Consider the following 20,320-nt stretch of genomic DNA (forward strand, 5'->3'; position numbering starts at 1 on the left):
AGTTTGGCTGGCTCCGCGACGGACTGCAGTTGAGGCCGGCCAAAATTGGCTTTCGATTATGCCGATTTCGCCGGCCTTGAGAGATGGCCGGCCATCTCCCGATTTGTGTCGGAAGATGGCCGTCCTTCAATAAGCTGGATATTCATTCTTCTATCATCCTCAAACTTGATTATTGTAATTCACTTTATAAAGGCTTGAAAACCACTGACATTCTACTACTACTACTACTACTATTTAGCATTTCTATAGCGCTACAAGGCGTACGCAGCGCTGCACAAACATAGAAGAAAGACAGTCCCTGCTCAAAGAGCTTACAATCTAATAGACAAAAAATAAAGTAATCAAATCAATTAACGTGAACGGGAAGGAAGAGAGGAGGGTAGGTGGAGGCGAGTGGTTACAAGTGGACATTCGACTTATATAGATAGTTCAGAACACCGCTATTAAATTGATTACTGGGAAAAAGAAATATGATCAAGTCGCTCCCCTTCTGAAAGAAGCACATTGGCTCCCACTAACTTACCGCATAATTTACAAGATTCTGTTGCTAGTTTTTAAGATCCGTCTTTCAGGCGAGCCTCTCATTTGCTGGTCCCCTATTCGACCTCACAAACCCTACGTTCATCCTTCCTTCCAAAATAAGCTAGTAGTACCTTCATTTCGAGACATTAACTATGAGCACACCAGGAGGAGTATTTTTTGGCCCAGAGCATGGGAACAAACTGTAAAATCTCTCCTTTCCCAACTGCCCAGGAATCCCATCCCTTTCGCACTTCAAATCGGAATTAAAAACTTTTCTTTTTTTGGATGCATATCCTTGGTTCAATTTTGATTTGATTTGTACAGCAGGTGGGCCTGCACAGCCAGACAGGTCAAATGGACCCCCTCCCCTCTCAGAAGTGCATAAGTACATAAGTGTTGCCATACTGGGACAGACCAAATATCTATCAAGCCCAGTATCCTGTTTCCAACAGTGGTCAATCCAGGTCACAAGTACAAAGCAAGATCCCAAAACAATACAATACATTTTATGCTGCTTATCCAAGAAATAAGCAGTGGATTTTCCCAAATCCATTTTAATAATGGCTTATGGACTTTTCTTTTAGGAAGCTATCCAAACCTTTTTTAAACCCTGCTAAGCTAACTGCTTTTACCACATTCTCTGGCAACAACTTCCAGAGTTTAATTACACACTGAGTGAAGAAATAATTTCTCTGATTCGTTTTAATTTACTACTTTGTAGCTTCATTGCGTGCCCCCTAGTCTGTCCTAGTATTTTTGGAAAGAGTAAACAAGCGATTCACGTCTATCCGTTCCACTCCACTCATTATTTTATATACCTCTATCATATCACCAAGCTGAAAAGCCCAAGCCGTTTCAGCATTTCCTCATAGGGAAGTCATTCCATCCCCTTTATCATTTTTGTTGCCCTTCTCTAATTCCACTATATCTTTTTTGAGATACAACGACCAGAATTGCACACAATATTCAAAGTGCAGTCACACCATGAAGCGATACAAAGGCATTATAACATCCTCGTTTTTATTTTCCATTCCTTTTCTAATAACACCTAACATTCTATTTGCTTTCTTAGCTGCTGCAGCACACTGAGCAGAGGGTTTCAAAGTATCATCAACGATGACTCCTAGATCCTTTTCCTGGTAGGTGACTCCTAACACAGATCCATGCATTACGTATCTATAATTCAGGTTCCTCTTTCCCACATGCAAGGGCTCTCCCCCCCCCCCCCCCCCAAAAAAAAATAGCCATAAACTATTTATTTGCTCATTTCCGTGACTTCTGTTACATCTGCTGTACTGCTTGTTAATGAAACAGTAGCCTCTTTCTTCTCTCTCCAGTGGCTCTCTTCCCCATCCAGTGTCTCTCTGTGTTTCTCTTCCCCTTCCAGCATCTCTCCTCCCCATCCAGTGTCAGACCCTAGGAAACTGGAAGTTTGGGCATCCAAAAGACAGGTGCAATTTAATGTGGACAAATACAAAGTGATGCATATTGGGAAGAATAGTTGCCTGATGTTAGGGTCCACCTTAGGTGTCAGCACTCAAGAAAAGATCTAGGTGTCATTGTAGACAGTACACTGAAATTTTCTGCCCAGTGTGCGGCAGCAGCCAAAAAAGCAAACAGGATGCTAAGAATTATTAGGAAAGAGATGCAGAATAAGTCCTATAATAATGCCTCTGTATGGTCCTATGGTGCGACCTCGCCTTGAATATGGTGTGCAGTTCTGGTCACCGTATCTCAAAAAAATATATAATGGGGAGCCAGGTGCCTGAGCCCAAAGGAGGGGGTCCAGGTCCCCAAGGCCTTCCTGTGGCTATGCCTCCCTCCTCCCTGCATGGTCCAGCATCTCTCCCTTCCCTCCCAACCCTGCCTGTGGCTCTCGCTCCCTTGGGCCTTTCCCTCTGACCCATCCCGCTCCTTCTGATGCAACTTCCTGTTTTCGGAAGGGAGGGATGGGTCAGAGGGAAAGGCCTAGCGCTGGCCGGAGGCATCCTGTGAATAAGGCTGCCACTGGTGCTGCAACATGGAAGACTTCTGAAAAGGTGTTGTACACTGGTAGAATGATGGAGAGCCACATGCATGGTCAAGAGCAGAGGGAAAGATGCCAGACCATGGGGGGAGGGATGGAGAAGGTGTGCAGCACTTGTACTCTGGATTCTCGGACGGTCTGGGTAGCGCAGTTTTTAGGGGTCTGGATTTGTGGCAACTGGATTTTGGACTTCTACTGTATAAAGAATAAAATTATAGAACATGTAAACAAACATGGTTTAATGGAACATAGCATGGATTCAGCCAAAGGAAGTCTTGCCTCACCAATTTGCTTCACTGTCTTGAAGTCATAAGTAAATATGTGGCTAAAAGTGAGCCAGTTGATGTACTGTATCTAGATTTTCATAAGCTTTGACAAAGTCCCTCAAGAATCCTAGAGAAAATTAAAACGTAATGGGATAGGAGGCAATGTACTTCTGTGGATTAGGAATTGGTTATTGGATATAAAACAGAGGGTGGGGTTAAATAGCCATTTTTCTCAATGGAGGAGGGTGAATAGTGGAGTGCCACAGGGATCTGTTCTGGGACTGGTGCTATTTAACATATTTATGAATTATCTGGAAATCGTAACGACGAGTGAGGTGATTAAATTTACAGATGAGACAAAACTATTCAAATTTGTCAAAACACATAGATTGTGAAAAATTACAGGAAGACCTTAGGAAACTGGAAGTCTGAGCATCCAAATGGCAGATGCAATTTAATTTGGACAAATGCAAAGTGATGCATATTGGGAAGAATAGTTATCAGATGTTAGGGTCCACCTTAGGTGCCAGCACTGAAGAAAAAGATCTAGGTGTCATTGTAGACAGTACACTGAAATTTTCTGCCCAGTGTGCGACAGCAGCCAAAAAGAAAACATGATGCTAGGAATTATTAAGAAAGAGGTGCAGAGTAAGTTCGAGAATATAATAATGCCTCTGTATGGTCCCATGGTGCGACCTCACCATGAATATGGTGTGCAGTTCTGGTCACCGTATCTCAAAAAAATATAGGGGAATTAGAAAAGGTTCAAAGAAGAGCGACCAAAATGATAAAGGGGATGGAACTCCTCCCATATGAGGAGAGGCTAAAGAGGTTAAGAATGTTCAACTTGGAAAAGAGATAACTGAGGGGGGATATGATTGAGGTCTATATAATCCTGAGTGGTGTAGAACAGATAAAAGTGAATCGATTTTTCACTATTTCAGAAAGTACAAGTACAAGGGGACACTCAATGAAATTACATGAAAATACTTTTAATACAAATAGGAGGAAATATTTTTTCACTCAAAGAATAGTTAAGTTCTGGAACTCGCTGCCAGAGGATCTGGTAACAGCGGTCAGTGTTTCTAGGTTTAAAAGAGTTTTGGACAAGTTCCTGGTGGAAAATACCCAGTGCGTCTTTTCTAGCAAAAAAGGTGCCGGTACTCAAATGCTAGGCTACCCTTCAAGGGTGGGGTGATCACTGAGGGATCCATCCAACAATAGCCAGGCTCCCTGCAACCAGTCACAGAACCTACGACAAGGCAGAATTGGTGTGTAGAGCATGAGCTCTTTCATTAAAACTTGGGGTCCTTGGGTCAATTTTAGCAGACAATGGAAAAGGTGCCGGTACTCAGTACCCCCAAGTACCCCACAAAAAAAGCCCTGAAAATACCATAGTCTATTCTTGAGATGGGCATGGGGGAAGCCACTGCTTGCCCCGAGATTGGTAGCATGAATGTTACTACTAATTGGGTTTCTGCCAGGTACTTGTGACCTGGATTGACCACTGTTGGAAGCAGGATACTGAGCTTGATGGAACATTGGCCTGACTCAGTATGGGTATTCTTGTGTTCTACTAAGGATCCCAGTAGTAGGAATTACACTGCTATAAGTTAAATCTTGGTTGTAACATAGTAACATAGTAGATGACGGCAGAAAAAGACCTGCACGGTCCATCCAGTCTGCCCAACAAGAAAAACTCACATGTGCCATTATTTGTGTATACCTTACCTTGATTTGTACCTGTCTTTTTCAGGGCACAGACCGTATAAGTCTGCCCAGCACTATCCCCGCCCCCCAACCACCCGTCCCACCTCCCACCACCGGCTCTGGCACAGACCGTATAAGTCTGCCCAGCACTATCCCCGCCTCCCAACCACCAGCCCTGCCTCCCACCACCGGCTAAGCTTCTGGGGATCCCTTCCTTCTGAGCAGGATTCCTTTATGTTTATCCCACACATGTTTGAATTCCGTTACCGTTTTCCTCTCCACCTCCCACCGGAGGGCATTCCAAGCATCCACCACTCTCTCCGTGAAAAAATACTTCCTGACATTTTTCTTGAGTCTGCCCCCCTTCAATCTCATTTCATGTCCTCTAATTCTACCACCTTCCCATCTCCGGAAAAGGTTTGTTTGCGGATTAATACCTTTCAAATATTTGAACGTCTGTATCATATCACCCCTGTTTCTCCTTTCCTCCAGGGTATACATGTTCAGGTCAACAAGTCTCTCCTCATACGTCTTGCAACGCAAATCCCATACCATTTTCGTAGCTTTTCTTTGCACCGCTTCCATTTTTTTTAACATCCTTCACAAGATACGGCCTCCAAAATTGAACACAATACTCCAGGTGGGGCCTCACCAACGTCTTATACAGGGGTATTAATTGATTTCAGAAATTTTAGTAGATCATGCGTTGTTTTCATGGTGTTTGGTAGTGCATTCCATAATTGCGTGCTTATGAAGAAGAAGCTGGATGCATAGGCTGATTTATATTTGAGTCTTTTGCAGCTTGGGTGATGGAGGAACAAGTATGTACGTGTTAATCTTGTGGTGTGGCTGGTAGGTCGATGAGGTCTATCATGTATCCCGGGACCTTGCCGTAGATGATTTTATGAACTAGAGTGCAGATTTTGAAGGCAATACGTTCTATGATCGGGAGCCAGTGTAGTTTTTCGTATAGGGATTTGGCGCTTTCGTATCTTGTTTTTCCAAAAATAAGTCTGGCTGCAGTGTTTTGAGCAGTTTGGAGTTTCTTTATGATTTGTTCCTTGCATCATCTGCCATTTACACGCCCAGTCTCGTAAGGTCCTCTTGTAATTTTTTCACAGTCCTCCCGCGATTTAACGACTTTGAATAAATTTGTGTTGTCAGCAAATTTAATTACCTCACTAGTTACTCCCATCTCTAGGTCTTTATAAATATGTTTAAAAGCAGCGGTCAACCCCTATGGAACCCCACTATCTACCTTTTTCCATTGAGAATACTGACCATTTAACTCTACTCGCTGTTTTCTATGGAGTTTATCAGGCGATCATTACCAGTCATTCCTGCTTTGTAACAAATTGAAAAAGTTCTCATGTAGAAAAATATTTTATTTTCTATTGTATCATACTTTTTATTTTATAATTCTTTGTTTTCTTTTCATTGCTGTCTAGATCTTCTCTTCTGGATAATCTTTTCTCTTTTTCTGTCTTCTTTATTGATGTCCTTCAGGAAATGCAACAGCTGCAGCAGGAAAAAGAAATCTGTGTCAGGGAGATCTCAGACCTTCAGGAAACAATAGAATGGAAAGACAAAAAGATAGGGGTATGATTTGTCCTTGCCTTTTAGATATCATTTTCTTGTTTATCAGTTGTTAATTGAGACTCAAAGATAGGTAATGAAATTAAGTTTTGTATTTAGAAGTGTATCTTGAAGTATTAGGTTTGAACTGAGTAAGCACTATGAAGAACTCAGAGGATGGTACAGAAAGGATGCAATTAATATTAATTTTATTTTTGTTACATTTGTACCCCGCGCTTTCCCACTCATGGCAGGCTCAATGCGGCTTACATATTGTATACAGGTACTTATTTGTACTTGGGGCAATGGAGGGTTAAGTGACTTGCCCAGAGTCACAAGGAGCTGCCTGTGCCTGAAGTGGGAATTGAACTCAGTTCCTCAGTTCCCCAGGACCAAAGTCCTCCACACAACATTCTGCACACATGATGCAGTAAAGGGTCTTACAGAGAAGCTAATAGTGCATAAAACCTTGCATTAAATACCAGTACACAGCATATTAAAATCAGTGATAACGAGCCCATTAACTTTTCTGCCCTGATGTAGAGAAATTCACAGAAGACTTAGGGGCTTGAATACCATGTCTGAGACAGCCTTGAATCTGTGACCTTGGGTTGAGAGCAGGGGCGTAGCCACGGGTGGGCCTGGACGGGCCCAGGCCCACCCACTTGCCCTCCAGGCCCACCCATCCAAATCCTTCATCGCTGTCGCTGCCTTTTCTCCCGCGGCTTCCGGGAGGCAGCGATCAGCGTTACCTGTAGTGCCTGCCCTGAAATTATGCTTCTTTTCTCCCCAGGCTTCGCCCCGCTTGTTTCTTCGCTCGTCGGCAGCGCTACGCTGCGCTGCTATTCAAACAGGCAGCTCCGCTCCTCTCTGCCGCGTCCTTCCGGCCCTCTGATGCACTTCCTGTTTAGTAGGGCCGGAAGGACGCGGCAGAGAGGAGCGGAGCTGCCTGTTTGAATAGCAGCGCAGCGTAGCGCTGCCGACGAGCGAAGAAACAAGCGGGGCGAAGCCTGGGGAGAAAAGAAGCATAATTTCAGGGCAGGCACTACAGGTAACGCTGAATCGCTGCCTCCGGAAGCCGCGGGAGAAAAGGCAGCGACAGCGATGAAGGATTGGATGGGTGGGCCTGGAGGGCAAGTGCTGGTTTGTTGGTTGGGGGGAAGGGATACTTTTGCCAGAGACAGTCAGACTTGTAGGAGGAAGGGGATTAGAGGGAACTGGGAAGGAAGAGAGCTGCTGGAGGTGGGAGGAAGGGGCTGGAGAGCTTCTGGAAGAGGGAGGGAAGGGAGAGAGCTGCTAGACATGGTAGGGAGAGGAGGAAGGGGTTGGAGAGCTGCTGGACAAGGGAGGAAGAGGAGGAAGGGACTGGAGGGAAGGGAGAGAGCTGCTGGACATGGGAGGAAGAGAAGGAGGGGACGATGGAAGGGAGAGAGCTGCTGAAGGAAGGGGAGGAGGGGACTGAATGGAAGGGAGAGAGCTGCTGGACATGGGAGGGAGAGGAGGAAGGGGCTGGAGAGCTGCTGGACAAGCTAGGAAGAGGAAGAAGGGACTGGTGGAAAGGGGGAGAGCTCCTGGACATGGGAGGAAGAGGAGGAGGGGACGATGGAAGGGAGAGAGCTGCTGAAGGAAGGGGAGGAGGGGACTGAATGGAAGGGAGAGAGCTGCTGGACATGGGAGGAGAACTGGAGGGAAGGGAGAGAACTGCTGGTACAGCACAAGGAGGGAGGGAAGGGAAACAGAGATACCAGACCAAGGAGATGAAGGAAAAGGGAATATTAAACCAACAGCTTGAGGGAGGGAGGCAGGAAATCAAGCAACCAAACCAGATGCTGGAAAGAGGAGGGAGTGAGAAGGAGAGAAGCTGGATGGGGTAGGGTCAGAGAGGGTAGAAATATATTGGCACTGGGGACAAAGAGAGGGGAGAAGATGGACAGAGTAATATAGGGACACAGAGAAAAGGAGATACTAAACATGGAGGAAGATAGAGGTACAGAGATGGAAGAAGATGGAAGGATGGCAGAGAAAGAGGGAAAACAGATGGAAGGATGGCAGAGAAACAGGGAAAACGGATGGGAGACACTGGATGGAAGGATGCAGAGAGAAAGGGGAGAGACTGGAAGGATGTGGAGAGAGAAGGGACACTGAACAGAAAAGGGTAGAGAGATAGACACTGGTTAGAAGGAGGGAGAGAGACATTAGATGGAAGGATCAGGAGAGAGGGTAGATGGGTAGAAGGATGGGGAGAGAAAGAGGGAAGACGCTGGATGGAATGGTAGGGAGAAAGAGGTGACACTGGATGGAAGAATGCAGAAAGAAAGAGGGGAGACTATTGGAGGATGGGGAGAGAGAGGGGAGACACTGGAAGGATGGGGAGAGAAAGAGGAGAGCTACTGCATGGAAAGGGGGAGTAGTGAAAGATTGGAGAATAAGAGGAAGGGGCATGGGGAGAACAAGGGTGAGAAAAAGATAAAAAGCCATAAGTAGATGAAGGAAATTAAAGAATGGATAGTAAGAATGAATTAAATCTGGACACAGAGAGAGGCAGAAAAATATTGAAGAAAGCAAAGAAAAAGGAGAGAAAAATGACAAATGGCCAGGAAACCCTGGCAGAAGAGTTAAACGAAAGAAAGCAGAATCTAGAGACACAATGAGACAAAGTAAATGGCCATACAACAAAGGTAAAGAAAATAATTTTATTTTTAATTTAGGATAAAGTAATATGGTGTTAATAAAGTTTCAGAGACCAATACTTCCTTCCTTAGGTCAGGAGAGGATACCGTAACAGCATTATACTGACCTGAGGCAGGAGGTTTTGGCCTCTGAAAGCTCACTGAAAAGGATTAGTAAATTGTCTGAAATCGGATGCACTGAAAAGCAGCACTTTACCCTGTGTGACAAATGCATCTGAGTGTGACTAAATTTTGCTTGGGGAGGGGGGGTACAGAGAAAATTTTGTGCCCACGCACTTTGGGTTCAGGCCCACCCAAAATTGGCAGTCTGGCTACGCCACTGGTTGAGAGGTAGCTTTATTCCAGGAAGAGCTATTCCAGGAGGCATAGAGGGTTAGCTCATTCTTTTGCAGTAGCATCTGTGAGGATTAAATGCCAACTGTTTTGTGGCATCCATGAAGAGCATGAGTAATAAAATAGACAGAACATGGGAAGTGACAATTCTATGTACAGGACTATGCAGAAAAAAAATTGTATTGGCACACATCTGTGCATAAATACCAGCATAGCAAACATTTTATACAGAATAGCATTCTAGCACATGCACAGATGTGTTGATACGGTTTTTTACTCAGACATGTGCTAGCGACTGCTACACAGCAATGCCGACACATTTCTGCCGTTCCTGCCCTTTCTGATGTGGGCTTCCTGTTTTTGAGGGGTAGAACTGGCAGAGCCATCAGCAGCGCAGACTAGACAGTGGCCATTATGCCCTTTTTTTTTCTTGAGAAGCTGCAGAACTGATGGGGGGAGAGGGGTATAGAAGCTGCCAGACTGGAGGGAGGGTGTATAATGCCCTTTACCCCAACTCTTAAATCAAACTGGTAGGCAGGGTAAATCTACCTGTCAGTTTGACTTGGAGTTGGGAGGGAAGGTCGCTGTTGGGGAGGCTTAGCTTTCCCAAGCATCTTATATGGAGCACATATGGCCAGCAGCAGTAGGCCCTGTGCTAAGGGTTGCTTTTACTTATGAGCCCCCTGTTAAGCTGGGCCCAGGCAGCTGCCCTTTTTGTTCATAGGTAAAAGCACCCTAGAGATAAGCAGTCAATTTGCAAAAAGTAGGATAGTGAGAAGTCTGTTGTAGGAGTGTGTGAAACACTAAACAGTGAGCATGGAAAGAGAAATTTAGGAATATTGCAGATGTATTGGGCAGCAACAAGAAAGAAGCAGGATAACTTTGAAAATAGCAGGACTGATGAGGATACACATCCTATATAATAATTCTCACCTCCAACGTTCTAATGTGCCTGGGACCGTGGCTCCCTCGAAGGTGGTCTGCTAGGCAGTTTAGAATGCACTGACGTCAGTGATGTTACTGACAGCTGATTCCAAGGCAAGGGGAGGAGTAGCGAAACACGCTCTGCGTGTTTCCCTACTCCTCCCCCTGCCTAGGAGACAGCTGTCAGTGCCCCCCCCCCCCCTCGGTGCAACACCAAAGCCTCTGCCCTACAAAACCGCGAGCCAGGCAGGGGGAGGAGTAGGGAAACACTCTCCCTGCCTACCAGTCAGCTCTCAGTGCCCCCCCTCGGCGCAACACCCAAGCCCCTCCGCCCCAGCACAGCACTCAAGCCCCTACCCCCCCTCAACGCATCACCCAAGACCCTCCCCCCGGCGCATCACCAAAGCCCCTACCCCCCCCCCCCCCCCCCGGGCACATCAACTCCCTCGCCACCCGCAGCCGCCAATACTAACGCTGTCCAGCCGCTGCTGCTTGTCCTGTGGAGCAGCAGCGGCCGGTACAAAAAGAAAAAAGCCAAAAAAAGATTTTTAACCTGAAACGCGGCTCCGTAGACAGCCATCTGGCATTGGCTGTCATCAGAGTGGAGGAGTGGCCTAGTGGTTAGGGTGGTGGACTTTGGTCCTGGGGAACTGAGGAACTGAGTTTGATTACCGGCACAGGCAGCTCCTTGTGACTCTGGGCAAGTCACTTAACCCTCCATTGCCCCATGTAAGCCGCATTGAGCCTGCCATGAGTGGGAAAGTGTGGGGTACAAATGTGAAAAAGAAAAAAAAAATCACTGCAGCCGCTCCTCCTCTCCCCTCCATGTCACTGCCCCTGCAGGAAGACCCCGGAGGGGCGCAGCGACGTCAGAGGGGAGAGGAGGAGCTGCTGCAGAGATGACAGCCAATGCCAGATGGCTGTCTACGGAGCCGTGTTTCAGGTTTAAAATCTTTTTGGAGCTTTTTTCTTTTTGTACCGGCCGCTGCTGCTCAACAGGAGACACAGCAGCGGCCGGACAGCGTTAGTATTGGCGGCTGCGGGTGGCGAGGGGGTTGATGTGCCCGAGGGAGGGGGGGTAGGGGTTTGGGTGATGCGCCGAGGGGGAGGGGAGGTTCACTGGACATGGGTGGCTGGAGGGGGAGAGGAGGGTCGCTGGACATGGATGGCTGCGGGGGGGGGGTAGTGAAGAGGGAGGTGGGGAGGGGGTCCTGAGACCAGATGGGTGGCTGCAGGGGAGGGCAGGGGAGACAGAAGGGACGCTGCAGGGGGGGGCAGGGGGAGAGTAGGGTCGCTGGACATGGGTGGCTGCAGGGAGGGCAGGGGAGAGAGGTGGGTCGCTGGACATGGGTGGCTACAGGGGGGGTAAGGGGAAAGGAGAGGAGGGTCGTTGGACATGGGTGGCTGCAGGGGGGCAGGGGAGAGGAGGGTTCCTGGACATGGGTAGCTGCAGGGGGAGAGAATGGTTGCTGGACATGGGTGGCTGCAGGGGGGGCAGGGGGAGAGGAGAGTCACTGGACATGGGTGGCTGCAGGGGGAGCAGGGGAGAGAGGAGGGCCGCTGCACACGCGTGGCTGCAGGGGCAGAGGAGGGTTGGTGGGGAGGGGGCCCTGAGGCCAGATGGGTGGCTGCAGGGGGGACAGGGGAGAAAGGAAGGACGCTGCGGGGGGGGGGGGGGATTACCTTGCTAGCGCCCGTTTCATTGCCTACCGAAACGGGCCTTTTATACTAGTACATATATACATCACAAGGAAAGCTAACTCAAAGTGAGGGAGCTAGGGAAGGTATTTTAACAATTTTTTTGTATGTTTGTTGGGGTTGACTACATATGCAACTATCACTTATATTATTTTCTAATTATTCAGCACCTATTTCTCTTATTACTATTTTATTTGTTTCATGTGTGTGCTTTACTTCTTCCTTCTTCTCTCTTTTTGTTCTCTTGCTTCCCCTTCTCTGGGTTCTGTAAATTCAGGCATTAGAAAGGCAGAAAGAATTCTTTGATTGTATCAGAAGTGAGCGAGATGACCTTAGAAGTGAGGCAGCCACACTGAAGGAACAACTAAAGGTATGATGTCAAACGCAGCAGTTACATTTTGTGGTTAAAGAGACTCTGATAGACCCTTTCCATCTTTTTATCACATAATGCTCTATTGAAGCTCCTGTTAACAAACTGATCTATGATTATGCAAATGTATTTATTTGTTACATTTGTATCCCACATTTTCCCACCTATTTGTAGGCTCAATGTGGCTTACATAGTACCGGAGATGCAGGCTCCGGTGTGAACAAATACAGCCACATTAGGGAATCGGAGAACGGAAGAGTTGTGTTATGTCCGTTACGTGCTTTAGTTTGGTTGTGTTGCAGAGATTAGGCATTTAATACTAGAATACTTCGGGATCGGAAGAAGCGTTCTTAGCTGGATCAAAGGCTTCCTAACCACAAGAACATCCCAAGTGATATCAAATTCGAATACATCCTCACCATGGAAACCAGAATGCGGAGTATCCCAAGGATCACCACTTTCACCGACCCTTTTCAACCTAATGATGACACCTCTAGCCAAATCATTATCCAACCATGGCCTTAATCCTTAAATCTACGCAGACGATGTCACGATTTACATCCCGTTCAAACATAATCTAACAGAAATCACAAATGAAATCAAACACAGCCTCCAAATCATGAATTCATGGGCGGGTGCATTTCAATTAAAACTTAACGCAGAAAAAACACAAATGTCTCATCCTCTCATCACAATATAACATGAACAAACCCACCGCTATAAACACCCCAGACTGCACCCTTCCTGTTTCAGATAGCCTAAAAATTCTCAGAGTTACTACACCAGAACTGGACAAAACTGAACTCTCTATACCTGACTGCTTCATTTACTTTGTCACTAATGAACTTTAACGCAATACCACTTTATTTCTCATTCCGGAAATGAATTCTCTAGACTTGACTCCTTATTTAATCTGTCACTTATGAACTTTAATGCAATACCACTTTGTATTTCTCATCCCGGAAATGGCGATCGCCATTACGGAATAATGTAAGCCACATTGAGCTTGCAAATAGGTTGGAAAATGTGGGATACAAATGCAACAAATAAATAAAATAAGTTAGATCGATAGGGTATGCCTTTTTATATAGGTTGGTTTTTAGTGATTTCTGGAAGTTTAGGCGGTCGTACGTCGTTTTCAAGGCTTTTGGTAATGCTTTCCACAGTTGTGTGCTTATGTAGGAAAAACTAAATGCGTAAGTTGTTTTGTATTTAAGTCCTTTGCAGCTTGGGTAGTGCAGATTTAGATAAGATCTTGTTGATTCGGATGTATTTCTAATTGGTAAGTCGATCAAGTCTGTCATGTAACTCGGAGCTTCTCCGTAGATGATTTTATGAACCAGGGTGCAGATTTTGAAGCGATGCGTTCTTTGATTGGGAGCCAGTGTAGTTTTTCGCGGAGGGGTTTTGCGCTTTCAAATCGCGTTTTACCAAATATAAGCCTAGCTGCCATGTTTTGAGCGGTCTGGAGTTTCTTTAAGGTTTGTTCTTTACATCCCGCATAAATTCCATTGCAGTAATCTAAGTGGCTTAGTACCATTGATTGTATCAGGTTGTGAAATGTTTCCCTCGGGAAGAATTGCTTCACACGTTTGAGTTTCCACATTGAGTGGAACATTTTCTTTGTTGTGGATGGCACTTGGCTCTCTAATGTTAAGTTGCGGTCCAGTGTAACGCTGAGTATTTTCAAGCTGTCTGAGATAGGAAGGGTGTGATCTGGGGTGTTGATACTTGTGGGGATGTCCGCGCTGTGTTGGGATGAGAGGATGAGACAATGAGTTTTTTCTTTATTGAGTTTTAGTTGAAATGCATTTGCCCATGAAACCATTATGTTCAGGTCGAGCTTCATTTCATTGGTGATTTCTGTCAGTTTGGTTTTGTAAGGAATGTATATAGTGACATCGTCTGCATATATGAAAGGGTTAAGGCCATGGTTGGATAAGGACTTGGCAAGTGGGGTGATCATTAAGTTGAATAGGATCGGTGATAGCGGCAATCCTTGCGGTACTCCACAGTCTGCTTTCCACGGTGATGATATGTTTGAATTTGATTTTACTTGATATGTTCTTGTGGTTAGGAAGCCCTTGATCCAGTTAAGTATGTTTCCACCAATCCCGAACTTATCTAGTAATCTTATTAATATATTATGGTTTACCATGTCGAATGCACTAGACATGTCAAATCGGAGGAAAAGGATGTTTTTACCTGTTGCTATTTCCTGCTTGAATTTGGCTAGAATATTGAGTAATACTGTTTCCGTGCTGTGGAGGGGGCAAAAGCCTGACTGTGATTCATGTAATATTGAGAATTTGTTTATGTAATCTGTAAGTTGTTTGGTTACCATGCTTTCTATCAGTTTGACCACCAACAGGATAGATGCTACTGGACGGTAGTTAGTGATTTCGTTTGTTTTTTTCTTGTTATCTTTTGGTATTGGGGTGAGTAGGATATTGCCATTTTCCTTGGGGAAGAGGCCTTGCTGAAGCATGTAATTTAGGTGGGATATGAGGTCTGCTAAAAAGCGGTCAGGGGCGGATTTCATTAGGTAGCTGGGACAGGTATCTAGTTTACAGTGAGTGCTGGAAAACCTACTAATTGCCTGGGTAACTGTTTCGACAGTAAGGAGGGCGAAGTTTAACCAGGTCCGATCTGCCGGGTATTCTCCAGTGGTTGGGTCCAATTCATTAAGGAAGTTTTCAATGTCAGTGTTGTTCTGAGGTAGCATATTGCGTAGTTTTACAATTTTTTCATTGAAGTACTTCGCAGGTTTATCTGCAGATGGGATGTCTGTATTCGTGGTAGTGACCAAGTTGGTGTCTAGGAGTTTGTTCACGAGTTGGTATAATTTCTTCATGTCTTTGTAATCTGTCCCTATTTTGGTTTTATAGTATGATCTTTTGGCCTGTCTTATTGTGTATTTGTATTTTCTTTGTATTTGTTTCCATGTGTTGAGGGTATGTTCATCTTCGAGTTTCCTGGTTTGTGTTTTTAACTTTTTCAGTTCATCGTTTAACCATGGTGTCGAGTTATGCTTATGTGGGGTTCTTGTTCGTAAGGGCGCAATTTCATCTAGTGTGCTTTTGCATCTTTTTTTTTCCCATTCTATGAGGTAGTATATGGAGTCTGTTTGTGTTGTCCATTCGTTATTGTATATTAGTTGCCAGAATGTTTTCGTGTCTACTTGACCTCTTGTGCTGTAGGATGTGTATTCTAGTATTCGTTGTATACCCTTCTTCCGCCAATGTAGGGATAAGTTTAGGTTGTAGTGGTCGGTCCAGGGTGTCTCTGTCCATTTCGTATTTCTTATGGTTAGGTTCTGGTCTGTTGAGAATGTGTGTCAGATGAGATCAGGTGTGTGCCCTTTGACATTGGTTGCTTGCATTTGTGGCCATTTGAGATCGCATAAACTGAGAAATTCCTTACATTCTCGTGCATTGATAGAGTTTGGGTCTTGTAATTGAAGGTTGGTCTGGCCTTGGTTCCAATTACCTGGAGGTCTATAAAGCAAGACACAATTCACATCATCGTGTAGGGTTTTGTTGTGGATTCTGATTGAGGCAATTTCAAGTTGAGGTCTTATGGATTCGGCAGTGGTTTCGGTGGTAAAGTGGGACCGATAATTAGTGCTATGCCTCCGCCTCTCTTTTCTTTTCTGGTCCAGTGTGTGATTTTGTATCCTGGAGGGCACAGGTCTAGGATTATAGGGTCCTTTTGGTCATGGATCCAAGTTTAAGTGAGGAAGAGTAGGTCGATGTTTTCTGACATGATCCAGTCTTTTAGTTTTGCTGTTTTATTTACAGCGGATCTGGCGCTGACGTAGCCCACTTGGATTGTTTGGAATGGGTCTTCTGTATTTGGTGTTAAGTGGACTTTTGTTAGTTGTCGTTTCTTTGTTGAGGTAAGTATATTTGGGCCCTCTTTCCCTTCTGTTGTGGTTGTTCACATGTAAGTGTTCTTCCTTTGTTTAGGTTGTTATCAGTTTGGTGAGGTGTGGGGTGTATTTGATCAATCTATGATGATTGTGTAGCATGGGTATGATGATATTTTCTGCAAGTGGGATGGTTAGTGTTAAGTGGATCAGTATTAAGGAGTAGATTATTAGGAGTCGTTTGAGGGTATTCATTATGGTATATATTTCCTGTGGTTACTATTAAGACTGTGTTGCCCCAATCTGCTCTCCTCACAAGCGTGCCTTTTCCGGTTGATCAAATGTAGTGCAAAAGGCTCCTTCTCAGGCACGCCCATCCTGTTGAAGGTGTCTTCAGTTCACTAGCAATTATTCAGTTTTTACTTTGGTTTTTACTGGCAGGCCTTTCAAGACTTGTCAGTTGTAAAGTCTCAATATCTTGAAATAACTTTACTCACGGTCTGGTGATCAGACATGTTGCCCAGGGCACAGAGACTCCGCAATCCTGAGAGCTGTGTCTATGTTGGAGGTAGACACCAGAGGGGGGGCAGCAGCCTCAGGCTGCCGTTACTGCTTTTCTCTGAGCCCCTTGGAGCCTGTCTCCGGGGCCTCCACAACGTTGCCCCTTCCCCTCTTGTCGTGACTGCTGCGCTCTGGTCTCGGTGCTGTTGACTGAGGTCTCGGCGGTTCCCTCCAACAGCGTCCTCACTCCTCCATAACTCCCATGCTCCTGGGGCAGCTCCACCGGACAGTTCTCCCCTTTCCTGTTGCAATCTGAGGAACCGGCGGGCCGGCAAGGAGGCAGAGCCAGGCACACGACCGCTTCCCCACAGCCCATGCGGTCCCCCGTGGGAGAGACTCAATCGTCTCTCTCCGCTCTGGGTGGACGGGTGGGCACGCAGCCACTGTCCCCCAGTGGGGATAGGTTCGGATGCCTCTCCCTGCTCAGAGGGCAATAGCAGTGCCGTTTGCCGGACCTGCACGGGCTCCCCGAGCGCTGTCTGCTGCCTCGTGCGGTTCCCCGTGGGGGGCAATTCAGACTGGTGCCCAATTACATAAGTACATAGGCACTGCCATGCTGGGAAAAGACCAAAGGTCCATCAAGCCCAGCACTCCGTCTCCAACAGCGGCCAATCCAGGCCCCAAGAACCTGGCAAAACCCCAAAATTTAATAATGATCAATGGACTTTTCATTCAGGAATCTATCCAGACCCCCTTTAAACTCAGCAAGGCCAGCTGCCGTCACTACCTTCTCCGGCAATGAGTTCCAGAGTCTAACCACGCGCTGAGTAAAGAAAAACTTTCTCCAATTTGTTTTAAACCTACCACATTCTAATTTCATCTTGTGTCCCCTGGTTCTATTAAAGTTAGAAAGCGTAAACAAACGCTTCACATCTGTCTGCTCTACCCCACTCATTATTTTGTACACCTCTATCATATCACCTCTCAGCCGCCTTTTCTCCAGGCTAAAGAGTCGTAGCCTTCTTAACCTCTCCTCATAAGGTAGTCGTCCCATCCCTTTTATCATTTTCGTCGCCCTTCTCTGCACCTTCTCCAATTCCTTTATATCTTTTTTGAGATGAGGCGACCAGAACTTGACACAATACTCCAGGTGCGGTCGCACCATGGAGCGATATAACGGCATTATAACATCCTCATACTTGTTTTCCATCCCTTTTCTAATAATACTCAACATTCTGTTCACCTTCTTAGCTGCCGCAGCACATTGAGCAGAAGATTTCAACGTCCTATCCACGATGACTCCCAGATCCTTTTCTCGGTCCGTAACTCCTAAAGCAGAACTTTGCATGACATAGCCGTAATTTGGGTTCCTCCTTCCCACGTGCATCACTTTGCACTTGTCAACGTTGAACTTCATCTGCCATTTGGACGCCCAATCCCTCTCATGAGGTCCTCTTGTAATCTTTCACACTCCTCCCGCGACGAGACGACCTTGGATAACTTTGTGTCATCTGCGAATTTAATTACCTCACTAGTTACTCCCATCTCAAGGTCATTTATAAATATGTTAAAAAGCACAAATTACCTCAGCACAAGTTAGAGCAGCTGTTTTGCTTAACTTTATGCAATTGCTTAGATGGTAAGTGCAGGCTTGGAATTTCTGCAGGCAGTGGAGAGGGGAAGAGGAGATTATCTGAGAGGTTCAGGACTTTGTAAGACAAAGAGGCATCATTAACCATAACCAAAGCTTGTAGTGGTGGTTTTAGTTAGCAGTTTCTGATCCTGGTATCCTTTGTTCCAATTGATGCAGGTCTCTGGAGATTTTTTCAGTTGTAAACCCAGCTTATTTCACAAGGAAAGAGAGTCAAATATCAAAGGCTTCCAGCAATAGAGAAACAAATGGCTGTACTTAGTACTTCTGTGTGAATTTCTTTGGAAACTTAATGCAGGGGCTGATGGTTGACTTTAGTTTTAAGAAATCTAACAGATTCAGAGTTTTAGAAATAGTTATGTGGTTAAAATAAAACTTTATCTCACGGATTGTGGGTATGAACTTTATAGTTTCTGGTTCTGATATCCTTGGATGGTCCAATTGAAGCAGGTTGCTGTAGGCTTCTTCTTTGTTGTCCAGGAGGAGGGTTAGATGTAAATATAGATCCAGTACCGGTCACTGGGCATGAGGAGAGGTATTTGCAATTTGAAGGGAAGATAAAAGTTCTTTTCTCCAGCCAAAATAAAAGAAAGAAGTTCAAAGTAAAATTGAGGACTGGTGCCTCAATACAGACTGCGCAGAAGTCACTAAAAATTTGGGTTGTAAATAAGCGAAAAATGTATTATTTGCAGGTGAACATCTGAAAATAAATAAATAAATGTGCGTTTCCATAGCGTCCTGCAGATCAATCCAGAGACTTTCAGGTTATGCCCATCTACCAGCAAATGGAGACAGAGAGAATACTAGAGCTCTGCCATGTAGAGTACTATGCAACAGCCTCATTTTCAGTATTGTCGATACCAAAGCAGTGTACATAGGAAGGTTGAATATTGAAATCTCCTGCATCTAAAAAAAAAGTCTTAACTCAGAGGGGTCTTCTCGCACAGGGACTAATTTTCATGGAGGATCCCTTCCCCTTTGGTCTTAAGGCATGGCTCTTGAAAGGGTGAGACTAAGTAAGAAGGGCTATCTGGAGTGCATTATTACTACTTTGCTCCAGGTGAGAAAGCGTTCCACTTCAGTTTCTTACATGAGAGTTTGGAGAACATTTGAATCCCGGTGTGCACAACTGTCTTTCACGCATCATCAGCATAGGTGGCACACATTCTGTCCTCCTTGCAGGACAGTGTAGAGAAGAGCCAGGCCTCGAGTTCTCTGAAGGACCAGGTCATGGTGCTGGCCTGTTTTAGAGGGTCACGTACAGAAAATCTCCATTGTGATGCATCCAGATATACCATTTTCTTTGGGGGGTATGGGGGGTTAACCATTTGCGTCCTGCCAGGCATCCAATTGTGCCATTCTGGAACCTTAATCTTGTTCAGGCTTTCCAGAGGCTGCTGTTTGATCTGTTGGATCATCTCTCCTTGAAGGATCTCACTTTAAAGGTAGTTTTCCTTGTGGTGATTGCCTCAGCTAGAAGAATTTTGAAATTGCAGCCACTATCATGCAGCTATCCTTTCCTCCACTTTACTGAGGCAGGTGTCTCCATCAAAACAGCTCCGTCCTTTCTCTCGAAAGTGGTGTTGGGTTTTCACTTGACTCAGTCGATCTATCTCCCGGCCTTTCACAGAGAGGAGTATCCAGATAATTATCATTCTCTTCACTGTCTGGACAAGCTGAGTATTCTTATGAAGTATTCGGAGGTCACCAATGATATCCGGTGGTTGAATCATCTTTTTGTCTTATTTGCTGGGCACCGAAAAGGAGATCAAGCCTCTAAGGCCACCATTGCTAGATAGATGAAGGAGGCCATCGCTTCTGTTTAATTGCGGAATCACAAGTGGTTACTTTTTGCAAGGTTTCCGCTACGTGGTCCTCGGTTTACAAGTTTTCAAAGCACTACAGACTGCACGTTTTGCCTTGCAGGGATGCAACCTGTGGGGACTCAGGCTTGTCTGCTGGGACTTTAGTATCTTGCCCTACTTGAGGACTGCTTTACTACATCCCGCAAGTCTCTGAATTAATCTGCGGGACACTGTGAAAGGAAAAATTAGTTCTTACCTGTTAATTTTCTTTCCATTAGTCCTGACAGATTAAACTCTGGTTTAGTTCTCTTCTGTATATTGCAGAGGCAGTATTCTGTTTCATAGAAATGCAGACAAACATTGCAAAGAAAGGGAAAGACA

General features: G+C 45.5%; 1 protein-coding gene across 14 annotated transcripts in view; it reads left to right on the forward strand.

The window, feature by feature from the left end:
• The window catches only part of LRRFIP1 (LRR binding FLII interacting protein 1), a 997,950-nt gene that overhangs the window by 573,991 nt on the left and 403,639 nt on the right, over positions 1-20,320 (forward strand). For 11 of the 14 annotated variants that reach the window (XR_003942957.1, XR_003942958.1, XM_030210921.1 and 8 more), the window contains 2 exons: positions 6,031-6,123; positions 12,022-12,114. The exons of 2 other annotated variants lie outside the window; for them this stretch is intronic. Coding sequence is in view for 10 of the 12 variants with exons in the window: in XM_030210921.1 (XP_030066781.1) it covers positions 6,031-6,123; positions 12,022-12,114 (186 nt within the window). In the remaining 2 variants the exon portion in view is untranslated. The remainder of the gene's footprint in view (positions 1-6,030; positions 6,124-12,021; positions 12,115-20,320) is intronic. One more of the 14 variants, XM_030210915.1, reaches the window with a different exon arrangement.

The sequence above is a fragment of the Microcaecilia unicolor genome, chromosome 7 (assembly GCF_901765095.1).
Source record: "Microcaecilia unicolor chromosome 7, aMicUni1.1, whole genome shotgun sequence".
Classification (NCBI taxonomy): domain Eukaryota; kingdom Metazoa; phylum Chordata; class Amphibia; order Gymnophiona; family Siphonopidae; genus Microcaecilia; species Microcaecilia unicolor.